The sequence below is a fragment of the Gorilla gorilla genome, chromosome 16, assembly GCF_029281585.2.
Source record: "Gorilla gorilla gorilla isolate KB3781 chromosome 16, NHGRI_mGorGor1-v2.1_pri, whole genome shotgun sequence".
In the NCBI taxonomy this organism is placed as follows: domain Eukaryota; kingdom Metazoa; phylum Chordata; class Mammalia; order Primates; family Hominidae; genus Gorilla; species Gorilla gorilla.
In genome coordinates this window covers 84,813,026-84,826,598 of record NC_073240.2, presented here as the reverse complement: position 1 = coordinate 84,826,598, position 13,573 = coordinate 84,813,026, and the positions used below count along the sequence as shown (strand labels likewise).

The following is a 13,573-nucleotide window of genomic DNA, read 5'->3' as shown; positions in this document are numbered from 1 at the left end:
GCCCCCCCCAGTCTAGCCTTTACAGACTCCTTTTAAGGAGCTGAAGAGGTTGGGAGAGGCTTGCCCTGCCCCGGGGCAGCAGAAATCCGGGCGCTGCTGCAGCAGCTGTGGGCGATCTCCGTCAGCTCCTGGGCTCCAGGATCTTGCGGCCTCAGCCCCTCCGCGTCTGCTCTCGGGGCCACCACCTCCAGTTGGCTGCTCCAGGGCACATTTCATTCCGTCCCTAGCATCCAATAAGACGCGAAAAACTTAATCCCACTTTACAACTGAAGCCACTGAGGCCCAGAGAGCAAAGCCATTTGTCCTGGGAAAGTGGTCAAGCTGGGACTTTGACTCTTCAGACCACCCAAGGGAAGGGGTGTGGGTGTGTGTGTGTGTGTGTGTGTGTGTGCGCGCGCGCGGTGGGGGGGGGGGGGCTTGTTTTGAGTTCTTAAGAAAACCTCCTGGCGACCCCCTTCTTCCACATCCCAAGACGCTCGTCCCGCACTTTCTCGGGAATGAGGTTTCTGCAGGCGAGGGCGGCGCTGCCTTCTTCCTCGGCGGCAGTGAGACCCCGAGGGCGCCCCAGGGTAGGAGGGGAGGCCGAATCATCTCCTGAGAAGAGCGCCAGAGAACTTCAGAGCGTTTCGCCCTTCCCCGGGAGAGGCAAACACCGACACGTCTGTGTCTTTTACCAACAAGTGCCTTCAAGCCCGGCGGGGGCAGACACCTCCGCGCCGGCCGCCGGCGAGGTCTCCGCGGTCTGCGGGGGCCACGGCCTCGCCTCAGCTGCGCTGATTTAGGGCGTTATCCGGTCCCGGGGCGGGAGGCGGCCTCCCGGGCGGCGAAGCAGCGCCCGCGGCGTGGGGCGACCGCGCGGTGGGCGGAGGGGGAGGGGGAGGGGCGGAGGGGCGTCCCCGGGGCGCAGGGGGCGGGCGTGCGGGCACACGCGGTGCGCGGCGGGGGCGGCCATCGTGCTGCGCAGCCTGGGCGCTTGGGGAGCCGCCCACTTCGCCGGGTCGCGCCCCGACGGCCGGAGCGTGGATGCGGCGGCGCCCGCCGAGCCGGGGCGGACGCGGGGCGGCCCGGGCCCGGGAGACGCGCCGGCAGCCCCGGCACCGCAGCGGTCGCAGGATGGCCGAGGTAAGCGCGGCGCCCTCTGCGGGCGCGGGGATTCTCTGTGCGCGGGGCAGGCGGCCCGGGACGCCGCTGGGCTCCGGCTCCCGTGGGTACCCGAGGGCCACCTCCCGAGGGCCAGCTGGCTACCTGCGCGGCAGCGCGGCCCCGAGGCGCGGCGGGAGGGACCGTGGTCTCCGGCCCGGAGGCGGGGGGGGGGGGGTTGGGGCTCTGGGACCCGTCCCTGCCCGACGTCCCGGAGCTGCCAAACGGTCTCCGCGCCGGATCAGCGGGCGCGTCGGAGGTGCCGGCGGGCCAGCCTGTGGAAATCGGCGGCGGCACTCGGCGGGTACCCTACACGCCACTCTCTGCCGCCCGCACCCCAGACAGACTTCAGCCCAGGACGTTAGGACTTGCTGTTTCCACCTGTGGGGGTCGACCCCTTCTTCTTTTTTTTTTTTTTTCTTTTACCTCAGAATTTGTGAAACAGCTGATATTTCACACTGGCCGTCTTTCTCTCCGGGGATTGTTTCTCTGGAGAACGGGGCGCGCGGCAGCCTCCGGTCACTCTGAGGAGAATTGCGGAGACGGGCGGGTGGCCGTGAGGAGGCTCCCGTCCACTGCGGGACAAATCTTTTGTACAGCAACAACAACAACAAAAAACAAAACAAACCCACAAGAACAAAAAACCCACGACTGAAAATCGCTATTTAGACAGGTCCGGTCCGAAAGCTTCCGGGACATAGACCGAGCGTTGACCGTGTGCGGGGCAGATTTGACCAGCTTCACTGCGGACCCTGGAGTCCTTGTCGCGGCTCCGCGCGAGGTGGCCCGTCTTTCAGGAAGCGCTGGGACGGGGCTAAGGCGCTTGGGCTCTGGGCTGGAAGCCGGGCCGAGCCGCGTCCGCCGCCCCGAGGTTTTTCTGGAGTGACAGGAAGTGGGCCTGGGCTGCGGAGCCCGCGGCTGCGCCTGCCGCTTCCTTCAGGGGTTTGCATGGGAAGCGCCGGGACGGGAAGCCCCCGGCCCCCGACTTCGAGCTCCCTTAACAGTCCCGCCCAGCCTGGCCTTGGGACCTGCGAGCGCGTGGCTCGCCCGTCTCGGGAGCGCCCCGTCGGTTCCGTGCTGGGAGCCGGGCGGCGGCGGCGAGGCTGGGGGCCGCGGGCGGAGAAGGAGGAGGCCGCTGCGGGGTCTCCCGCTGCTCCTCCGGAGCCGCCGCCCAGACCCGGAGCCCCGCCGCCGCCTGGCTTTGCCGGAGTTCCTCAGGATTTGTCAGCCAGATGTGACAAGATTGTGGCGAGGCGAGTGAAGGAGATCTGATATTAATCAGCGCGTAGCTCCGAGCCAAACTTTCACAAATGCGGTGTAGAAACATGTTCTTCTCATTTAAGGCATCTCTTTGTGGCTGCGGGGCTGCCACCGCTCCGAGTCTGACAGTTAAGTGGAATGCCATCTCCCAGCCTTAATTGTGTGAGTGAAGTTCTGTGTGGTTGGGGGGTGGGGGGCATCAGACGCTCGGGGGTTCGGTAACGTCCCCTGGTTTTATGGCTGTGCTCGCCGCAGTCCTCTGAAGGCCAGGGCATTTAAATCGGCCCAGACGCCTGGTCTCAGCCAGGCCTCTGCTGTTAACACTTAAGGGGCCTAAAAGAGGCCCCACCGGTGTCCTGGGAATCCCTGTCAGGGAGAGAGAGAGTGTGTGTGTGAGGGAGAGAGAACATGTGTTACTGCATAGGACCACGGAGCAGATGTAGCAACAATTTTTTTAAAAATATATTCTTTTCATCAAAGCGACAAGATTTTGGCTTGACAGTAAGTGAATTGAAAAACAGCATTTGGCAGATTTTTCTTCATTCGCTGTTTATTTAATTTGCTATTCGATTTTATGGGATCTCTTGATAAGATTCTAAGTCTTCGACCCTGAGTTTGCAAATACGTGTTTATGTATTGAAACTTTTGTTCAGTGATGGATACACTGACTCTCTTTTTAGTGATCTCTTCCCAGATTCGTTGATACATATTAAAACCTTGTTAAAATAGTTTGTCAAAATAAAATTTTGTACATCATATAAAAGAACATTACTTTAGATGTTACAAATTGTACTGGATTTGATTTGCTCTTTAAAGAGGTGTGAAAAGATAGCTTCTCCTTTTGTGGTGATGAATTTTGAGAAATAACTTTATTCTTTTTGGCATACTTTCAGATGGTTAAAACGAATAAGATACGAGTCATCGTTTGATTTCTCATCTAATAAGTTTGCTAACTAATTTCACCAAGAAACTATTACTATTTCAAGTCAACTGTTGGTTGAGCGTGTTCCTGTTGTAGTTAAATGCTGAGAAGAGGTGGTGAAATCTTCACCTAGCACACATGATGCTCACACTTTGGGAACTCGTAATTATGTTCAGGCATCTGCATAATTTAATTTGAATATCATCTGTACCTATAGTGTCCCTTCAGACTAGTAAGGATTTAGGGACATTCTCCTCCTTCAGAAAGTGGTTAAAGTTCTTCGGCCATTGATACCTACAGTGATCTGTTTGCTGTGGTTATAATTCTCATTAGAAATATTGACTAACATGAAGTAATTGCCTTGGAAGCATGAGATTTACTAGAGGGCTATTTTATTTTTTATTGCATCTCCCCCATGTAGCAGTTAGGCCTGCATCCCAGGCCCATGCCCACTTTCTGTACCTCAAGATCATCAGATTGGAAAGACGATCCAACTGGATAGATGAGAGAGAAAAGCCATACAGGTTTCCCTGTGGAACAAAGTAATTGTCCCTAAGCACACATTTGTCATTTATGAATGCCTAGGGATAAGTATAAACAGGGAAACATTTTAAAAGTTCAATTTGTCAGTAAAATTAAACTGCAGCTTATGGAGTGGGGGGCAGAAGTGTCTTTTAGCTTCTGTATGTGGCTTTAGAAGTAATTTTGATGTGGCCATTAAAAGGGATGCCCTGAAGGTTCCACAGGGGAAATTACTTACAGGAGTGTGCTTCACCCCAGGGTGAATTTTCTCCTCTACAGATGTCATTTGGAGTGGGTTACTTTTGTCAGAAACTGTCCTTTTTAGAAAGAACTGAAAATACCTTAGCTAAGGTAAAATCTCAATGATGAGCCACCCATCTTTTTAGTATCTAAAATCAAGATTTAGGGAGTTGGTACTTTTCTTTTAATTACGTAATTCCAAGTGTTCTACTGCAGAGTTTTTGTTTCTTTATTTTTGATGACTTCTCTGAGAGATGTTAAAGATAACTGGATTCTGCTCAAAAGAAGCACCTGGAAAGCATTTCTTTTTCCTTTTAAACTGGTTTCCACCTGAAAACCTTATTTCTGCATATCTTGTCATTCTTTGAAGTCCTTTTCCTAATTCTGGAAATTCCAAGATTCCACTGTGACACCATTTCTCTGCACAGACACATGCCTATTTTAGCCAAAGAGGGTGGGTATAAACAGAGAACAGACTTGTTTCTCCAGGGTCCAATTTTGGGCCTTCTCAAACCTCACATAGTTAGCTATAGGCAAACAGACTGTCACTCTTGCCTTCCACACATGGACTCATTATTATAAACCAGCCTAACAAATCACAGGAGGACTCTGCCTTGGGGAAATGATAATTTCATTCAACTAATGTGAAACAAAAGAGAGATGGAGAAATAAAATGTGAGGGTCAGGTCCAAACAGCCCTGTCCATAGGGAAATAGTTGCCTCAGGTAAACTCTTAATTCAGGGTTCTAACATTTTTTCATATAGTTAGATTAGTTTGATTGTCTCCTCCTACAGATTATTTGTGTGATCCTACCGAATACTCAAACCTCAAATTTGTTTTCTAGTTGTCCATCAGCTTCCGGAAGTGTTGTCCTTTTTCTGTAGTCCTCTAATTGTTTCTTGCATTATTCATTATGAAGGTAAAATTTTTATACTGTCAACTCTTAGCATTTCATGATACTTCACACTGAATTTGAAGCAAGGGATCAGGATGGCATAATTAACTACGTTTGATCTTTTCTTTTTTAAAAACTTAGTTTCAAAAACCTAGTTCTCAATGAGTCCCCAAAAGAATGTTTCACAAAATCTTACTTAGAAATGTTCACAATTTCGTCTTTATTTTGTATCAGCAGCAGTAGTGAAGTTGCATTGCTTATGTAACTTAGGTAAAATTATGCTAAAGTGTAAGTGTTTTGCTCTGTATTTTTTTCCTCAGGCTGATTCAACTATGTTCGGAAAATTCCCTTTACATGCAATTAATATCTTTTGGTTTTTTGTTATCAAAGGTTTCTAAAGATTACCTCTGAGGTTTCCCAAATTTAGGTTATAAAGGAAAAAATATATCCATATAATTTACATTTCTGTACGGTTCTTAAATTTTTTTAAAGAAGAAATATTTGGCTTGGCTTTTAAGGTAATGTTTGCATGTTTTTCAGCTATTTCATAGATTTTCAGTTTTTGAAACTAATAATTTTAAGAAAAAAAGCACAGACATTAAATTATTTTGGCACAGAGTTTATACTTTGATTCATAGACATCAAAAGAACAAGTATTTTCCCCATCACAGTCTTTGAACTAAGCAGCTAGAGAACACTACAAATGTGTCATGTATACTTTAAACTCACAGGTAGACTCAGCCCAATCAATATCTGTCACTTGAAGGAGCTCTACCTTCCACCTGCCCTTTCTCTGCCAGACCCTTCTCCATGCCCTCAGTCTTCTTTGGTCTCTCATTCCATCCTCATACTTGCAGTGAGAAACCAGATTTTGTCCATTCTCCTTTAGTGTTGTGTTTATATTGCAAATGCTGACTACCTGGTTTCTGAGGCTCCCCACATCTCCTTTTAACCATGCTTGTGGTAAACAGTGCCTCCCCATTGTTTAGAAAGCTAATGATCCTATGAACCCAATAAAGAGACTCCTGGCTGCTCATCTGGACAGCCCAGGCCCACCTTACTTTGTCTTTCAAGGTAGGTCTCACTGCCCATAACAGAGACCTGTGCTCTGTGGCCCAGGCTCCTTGGCCTGACACATATGTACATGGTAAGCTTTACTTTGTACCTAGGCTTGTGGTATTTCTTGCGTCCACTGATGAGAGCATGCCTTCTTCCTGGAGGAAGCCCTCTCTGGCCTCTCTGTACAACCTTGACTTCTCCATTTCTCCTATCCCACTCAAACTATTTAATTTGGGGGAGAGTAGGAGTTTGACTTATTTTTTTCACTTTTTATTATAGAAGATTTCAAACAATCAAAATTAGAATGAAACTTGGTAATATGTGCTTGGGGATTCAACAGTTACCAACTTTGGGCCAGTCTCATTTCATCTGTATTTCCTACCCATTCCCCCCATCATAACCAACACTAGATTACTTTAAAGCAAATCCTAGGCATTATATAATTTCATTCATATATATTATAATATGAAGCTCTAAAATACAAAGGCTCTTTTTTAAAAAACCAGGGCAATATACCATAGAGCACCTAAAAAATTAACAATAACTGTAATGTCATTAAATTTCTAATTGGTGTTCAAATTTCCTTGATTACCTGACAGACTTTATATTACAGTTGGTTTCTTCAAATCAGGATTCAAGTAAGGTCCATACATTGTCTTTTTTAATATATAGGTTCATACTTTACTTTTTTCCTTGCAATTTATTTGTTGAAAAAGCTGGATCATTTGTCCTGTAGAGTGCTCCCTGGTCTGAATTTCAATGATTATTTCCTTGTAGTATCATTTAAACATTCCTGTATCTCCTGTATATTCTTAAATTGGAGTTGAGTAAGAGGCTTGATCCAGTTCAGGTTTGAACTTTTTTATCAAGAACACCAGATGTGTGGTGGTATGTATCCTTCAGTCCAGAGACAAATGGCCTCCTATTTTTCATTAGGAGTTGCGGAATGGTGATACTCTAGTTCTTCATTTATTTGATCCACATTCAGAGATAATCTTTGTCTCATCAATGATTTTTTTACCCTGAAATACAGGTTATATAGCAAAGGATACATACTTGATTTTTTTCCTTTGTTTACCAATTTTCAGAATAGTTAGTTGGTTTCCTAGCATTTTCTAAAAGTGGCCAATGAGTTTTGTTTGTTTTGAGTATATTTTGAATTCCTAGATTTTAACACAATGAATGACTCATGCTAATTTTTGACAAATCATATTCTCTACTCTGCTGTTTTTGACCAACCCAGTTGTGTGATTTTTCTTGCAGTCATTCAAGTCTTCCCTAGTGTCAGACACTGGCAATTACTCATCTTTGTATCTCCATGAAGCTCCCCATGGTTACCAAGTACATAGTAGATGCTTTAGAAACAAACAAATAAAAACCTTGTTAAATAAATGATTATCATTTTCTTAAACTATTAGTGGAAGATGATGGCATGATGTGTTGAGTGTCTGCCCCATGTGTGTTTATCAAGGTCAGCTAAAGTCCGACACTCTCACCTGCAGATAAGCTGCCTCACATTAAAGGACTTAGTGGGCTTCACCTCTCTTCTTCCCGGTTGTCCTTATTACCTATTTGGCAAAGGGTGATACTATTTTTCAGAATCCTAGTTGTACCTCTGTGGGTTTGCATATGTAGGAAAAACAATGGGAAACTGAAAAAGAAAAAGTGAAAGAAGTGAGTGAAAAGTGAGAGGTGGGAAGGTAAGGAGAAAAAAAAATCCAGTTCTAATAAGGAAAGTAAGAAGTGCAGAGGCAGAGCAGCTCCAAAGAGCAGTGGGGTAGAGAATTAACTCCCACCCTTGAATGATGCAGTTTCCTAAACCAGGAAGGCTAGCTCTGCAGCCACAGAAAGAGTAAGAATGACAATTTCACAACAGGTTAAGTGAAGCCAGGCTCTCCACCTAGACACCAAAGGTAGCCCAGCTGCTTTAAAAGATGTCTTGTTTTATGTGTCCTGATTGGCAGTTTTTGATACGCACGTTAGCAACAATTATCTATATTCAACATTTAAAAAGTACTACTTAGAAAAAACTGGCCAGGTGCGGTGGCTCATGCCTGTAATCCCAGCACTTTGGGAGGCCGAAGTGGGCAGATCATGAGGTCAGGAGATAGAGACCATCCTGACTAACACGGTGAAACCCCATCTCTACTAAAAATACAAAAAGTTAGCCGGGTGTGGTGGCATACATCTGTAGTCCCAGCTACTCAGGAAGCTGAGGCAGAAGAATCACTTGAACCCAGGAGGCAGAAGTTGTAGTGAGCCAAGATCCCACCACAGCACTCCAGCCTGGGCGACAGAGCCAGACTCTCTCCAAAAAAGAAAAAAAGTGAATCAGGAGTTCAAGACCAGCCTAAGCAACATAGTGAGACCCCCGTCTCTATAAAAACATTTTTTTAAAAATTAGCTGGTTATGGTGGCATGCGCCTATGTGGGATTTGGGAGGGCGAATGAAGTGGGAGGATCCCTTGAGCCCGGGAGGTAGAGACTGCTGTGAACAGTGATCACTGTCCTCCGGCCTGGGTGACAGAACAAGAGCCTGTCTCAAAAAAAGAAAATCCTGAAGCATTTTTATTGTAAAGCTTGGTGGCTGTTAAAAAGTGATTTGTGGTTTGCCAGACTGGGTTTTTAAATTTCAAGTTGAAGAGTTACGATTTTTTTCCACTGAGAATCTGGCATAGCCTTAGAATGTCACACGTAAGAGAGGACCACAGACTCTAAACTTAACTTCGGTAATCTCTGCTAGTGAGTCATTTTCCACGTGGTTTTTACATGGCCCTCTCCATAGTCAACTGGAAGATCAGTGTGTAAACTAGAAACTGCATTTGGCTGCAAATTAAAAGAATTCCTAAATAATAGTTGCTACTCTTTCTTCTCAGCCATCCTTAGGGCATGACCTCGGTATTGCCTCATAGTCACAAAATGGTATCTGAGCTCCTGCCATCAGGTTCTTGTTCCAAGAAAGAGGAAGAGGGAAAGGCAGACAGGTCTTACAGTAGAGTCATCTGCTATTTTTGAGGAGTTTTCTACAATACTTCACCCAACAATTTGTATTGTATACCATTGGTCAGTATTTAAGTCACCTGACCACCAACTGAGACTTGGAATTAAATTTATTTTTACTAAGGCATATTGGGGAAAAAGATAACTGGGGGAAAAAGATTAATAATCAATAAGCATAGTACAGTTCTCTCATTGATTTGTTCAATCATTCGTTTACTTTCTCAAATAATACCAGTGGAGGGCTTACCAAGTATCAGGCCCAGTGCTAGGTGTTGGTTTGGAGTTTTAGTTGTTTCATTGCCTCTTGCAGGAATGATTCATTGTGAAGCAACTTTTTTAGGGGCTTTTACCTTAGATATTTTTGGTAGCTCTGTGCAGAGTCGGACCACCAGAGCCCAGAAGACCGAAGAACTTACTTGTTGTGGGTCTGGCAGCAGTAACAGTCTCACTGTTTTGATTGATCGCTTCAGCTCCCCATCTGTGTATCCACATTAATATGGCTAACAGGCCTCTGAGGTAGGCAGGAGTAGGTTTCCAGCCCACATGATGGCCAAAGGCACCAAGGCATGGTGCTGAAGTTTTTACATGGCTTAACTGGAAGTAAGACATAGGTTGAGGCCAATCCTAGGTTTTACTACCTCTCAGTGAAAGGTGCCCAGTGAGGTGAAGGGGAAGGAGCTCAGGCTCCCCAGCCCTGCAGCCAGAGGTATCTTTTTAACAGGGAGATTATATTCATTTCATACATTAAAAAAAAAAAAAGGCTTACTGTTAAAATCCACACTCCTTCACCTGCTCCACAAGGTCCTATGCAGAGTGGTCTCTGACACCTCTCTTATTCTCATTTTCTGCTAATAACCTCAACAACTTCACTCCAGCTACATTGGCCCCTTAACTGTTCCCTGAACACCCGTCTCTATTGTGCCTCAGAGCCTTTGCACTTGCTATGCCTTCTCCCTTAAATACTTCCTCTCTCTCCAGTCTGCACATGACCAACTCCTTGGCATGCCTTGGGACTCAATTCACATGTTACCTCCTCAAAGGCTCTCGATGATGACTCAATCTAAAACATTCTTACTCCTGTCCCTATCCCTCCATGCCACCCAGTTAAATCATTAGCATAGCTTTCTTCTTAGTTTTTTTTTTTTTTTTTTTTTGAGATGGAGTCTCTGTCGCCCAGGCTGGAGTGCAGTGGCACAATCTCGTCTCACTGCAACTTCCACCTCCCGGGTTCAAGCAATTCTCCTGCCTCAGCCTCTCAAGTAGCTGGGATTACAGGCATGCGCCACCACGCCTGGCTAATTTTTGTATTTTTAGTAGAGATGGGGTTTCATCATGTTGGCCAGTCTGGTCCCGAACCCCTGACTTCAGGTTCCCTGCCTCGGCCTTCCAAAGTGCTGGGATTACAGGCGTGAGCCAGTGCGCCCGACCTCTTCTTAGTTCTTTCATAACACTTGCCTTATTCTGAAATGATACTGTTTGTTGTTCATTTCCTGTCTCTGCCCTCTAGAATATAAGCTCCTTGAAGGTAGGGACCTTATCAGTTTTGTTCAACATTTTAATCTGTAGAATTTAGAACAATGCCTGGCTCATAAATGCTCAGTAAATACTTATTCAATGAATGAAATGTCTTTACTGTGTGGAACTTTAATGTCCCCATCTGCAGAATATGTATGATAATACCTAACTCTGAAAGTGGTTGTAGGAATTAAATGAAACCATAACTGTAGTTAGCACCAAATACTGATATTTCAAGGCGTAATCCTCCCCTAGTATCCAAATTTGAGACCATCCCAGTAGCCTGTAAGTTCTTTACCTTCCTCATCTATAAAATCGGGATAGTAATACCTAATCTCCCTGGGTAGTTGTGAGAAAGAAATGAAATAATTCTTGTACACTGATTAGTACAGTGTCTCACATGTAATAAATGCTCAATAAGGCTCACCAACTGCGTGACCCTGGGCATGTTACAAATCTTCCATAAATTTAAGTTTCTGAGAATAATTCTCTCCTCACAGTACTGTAGTGAGGTTTAAAATCGATCACATGTTAAACCACGTCAAAAAGCAGATGCTGGAAGGGTGGCTAATCTACCCACCATTGAACTCAGCCTTGTCCAGTAGAGCTTTCTGTGATGATGGAAATGTTCTGTATCTCCACTGTCCAATAGAGTAGCCACTATCTACATGTTGCTACTATGCGCCTGAAATGTGGCTAGTGTGACCAAGGGGCTGAATTTTACATTTTATTTATTTATTTATTTTGAGATGGAGTCTCACTCTGTCACCCAGGCTGGAGTGCAGTGGTGTGATCTCACCTCACTGCAAGCTCCGCCTCCCGGGTTCACACCATTCTCCTGGCTCAGCCTCCCCTGTAGCTGGGACTACAGGCGCCTGCCCCCACACCCGGCAAATTTTTTGTATTTTTTAGTAGAGACGGGGTTTTGCTGTGTTAGCCAGGATGGTCTTGATCTCCTGACTTTGTGATCCACCCACCTCGGCCTCCCAAAGTGCTGGGATTACAGGCGTGAGCCACCGCGCCTGGCCATTTTATTTAATTTTAATTAACACAAATGACTCCCCTCAAAGGGCCAGTGCTGTGAATCTGGGAACCCCAAAATTCCCTCTTCCCCTTACCAGTTAGTCCCCCAGGAATATCCCCCTGGGTTTATCTTCAGTGAAATGAAAGTATATGCACATACTAGAGATGAAAACAGCCTTGAACTAAACGGTTTTTATTCTGAGCTCAATTCAAATCCCATGAGAGACCTACTCTGTCCGCCACTGAATATCTATGTATATACCCAACTATGTGCCTAGCCTGATCACTGCCAGGAATTCTACTCAGCATCTCCTGACAAGAGGCCTGTGGTAGCATCTCCTCAAGCCAAAGGTAGAACAGGGTGTCCGAGAGACGAAGTGGGTCCAGGATCGTGCCTAAAAACTAGGTCATAACTTTCTATCCCAAGACTGCAAAACCCAATCTTCCATCACATACTAGGTGTGTCAGTAGTTTTTAGATAAATGAGAAAACGATAGTTAAAAAAAGCAAACCAGGATTTTGAATGTTGATTTGTAGCACATCAAAGTGATTAATAACAATTCTGAAAATAGTCTGATTAAGATGAGTGCGTTAAAAAGCAATAATCGTGTCTTGATGAGTTCAGAATGTTGTAAACATCTGCTTTATGTTTCTGAAGATTGGAACAAGAATGGATTCCAAAGGCTATACATTTTAAGAGTTTTCCGTTTTGATTTACATGAGTACTTTTTGTCCTGTAATTAGAATATTTTCATTTAATTTCATTTTAGAAGTTTTCATTTATCTTTAGATAATGGTGCTGTAATTTTACTATGTCGTGGAGTTCTAAGATGGGTGGAAAAACCAAGGGCCTTGATATTGGAAGTTTTCTTAGACACTGTAATTAGCTTTTTTAGTTCATAAATAATTCCTCTGAGATTTATTTCCATAGATGTTTAATGAGCTTTATTAAGCCTTATTCAAATGGGCTCATGGAGAACCACAAGAATATTTCTCATAAAGCTGCATTCATTCATTGAATTATAGACAAAATTATTTAAAATTGTCCCGAAACTGAAGCTAAAATTGTCCCCAAACTAAAACTATAGGCCCCAAATGACCATGGGAGTGGTATAGGCCCCCCCCCCCCAAGGGCATTTGGCAGTGTCTGGAGACATTTTTGGTGGTCACAACTGGAGGGTAGGGTGTAACTGGCATCTGGTTTGTAGCAGTCAGGGATGCTGATCAGATGTCATACATACAGAACAGCCCCCCACTACAAAGCATTATCCAGCCAAAATGTCAGTAGTGCCAAAGTTGAGAAAACCTGACCTAGGTGACGAGATGCAAAAAATAAGTTTCAGTATTAATCTATGAAATGTGCTTGGAATTGTTCCCTCTATGATTTTGCTGTGCTGAACCTGAGACAGTCACCTGGTTTCCTGGGTTGCGTGAGCCTTTTGAGCAGAGTCTTCAGGAAGCATGTGCTTAAGGACATCTCTACTTCTGGTTAAAGCAGGTCTTATTTTCCAAATAAGCGAAATGTGAATTTACTCATATAATTCCAACATCTTGTTTTTAAAGAGTGAATGGGGCCTGGTGCAGTGGCTCACACCTGTAATTCCAGCACTTTGGGAGGCTGAGGCAGGTGGATCATCTAAGGTCAGGAGTTCGAGACCAGCCTGGCCAACATGGCAAAACCCATCTCTACTAAAAATACAAAAAAAAAAAAAAAAGCCAGGTGTGGTGGTGCATGCCTGTAATACCAACTACTCAGGAGGCTGAGGCACAAGAATCACTTGAACCTGGGAGATGGAGGTTGCATTGAGCCGAGATTGTGCCACTGCACTCCAGCCTGGCCAATAGAATGAGACTCCGTCTCAAAATAAATAAAAATTTTTAAAAAAGGAATGGCATTTTGAGGGATATAATCCAAAATAAGAACTTTTCTCCCTTTTAAAATTTTTCTGTAAAATGGTCATATTTATAGAATCAAGATTGTGAAATATTTCAGAGG

The 13,573-nt window shown here is 45.1% G+C and overlaps 1 protein-coding gene across 3 annotated transcripts in view; it reads left to right on the top strand.

Moving 5' to 3' along the window:
- Positions 1–980: 980 nt before the first annotated feature.
- BNC1 (basonuclin zinc finger protein 1) overlaps positions 981–13,573 on the top strand; it is a 28,808-nt gene continuing 16,215 nt past the window's right edge. The window contains exon 1 of one of the 3 annotated variants that reach the window (XM_055362803.2): positions 981–1,122. In XM_055362803.2, the coding sequence (XP_055218778.1) occupies positions 1,024–1,122 (99 nt within the window). In that variant the 5' untranslated portion in view covers positions 981–1,023. Of the gene's footprint in view, positions 1,123–2,069; positions 2,563–13,573 lie in introns of those variants that run through there. The other 2 variants (XM_055362804.2, XM_019010301.4) reach the window with 2 other exon arrangements.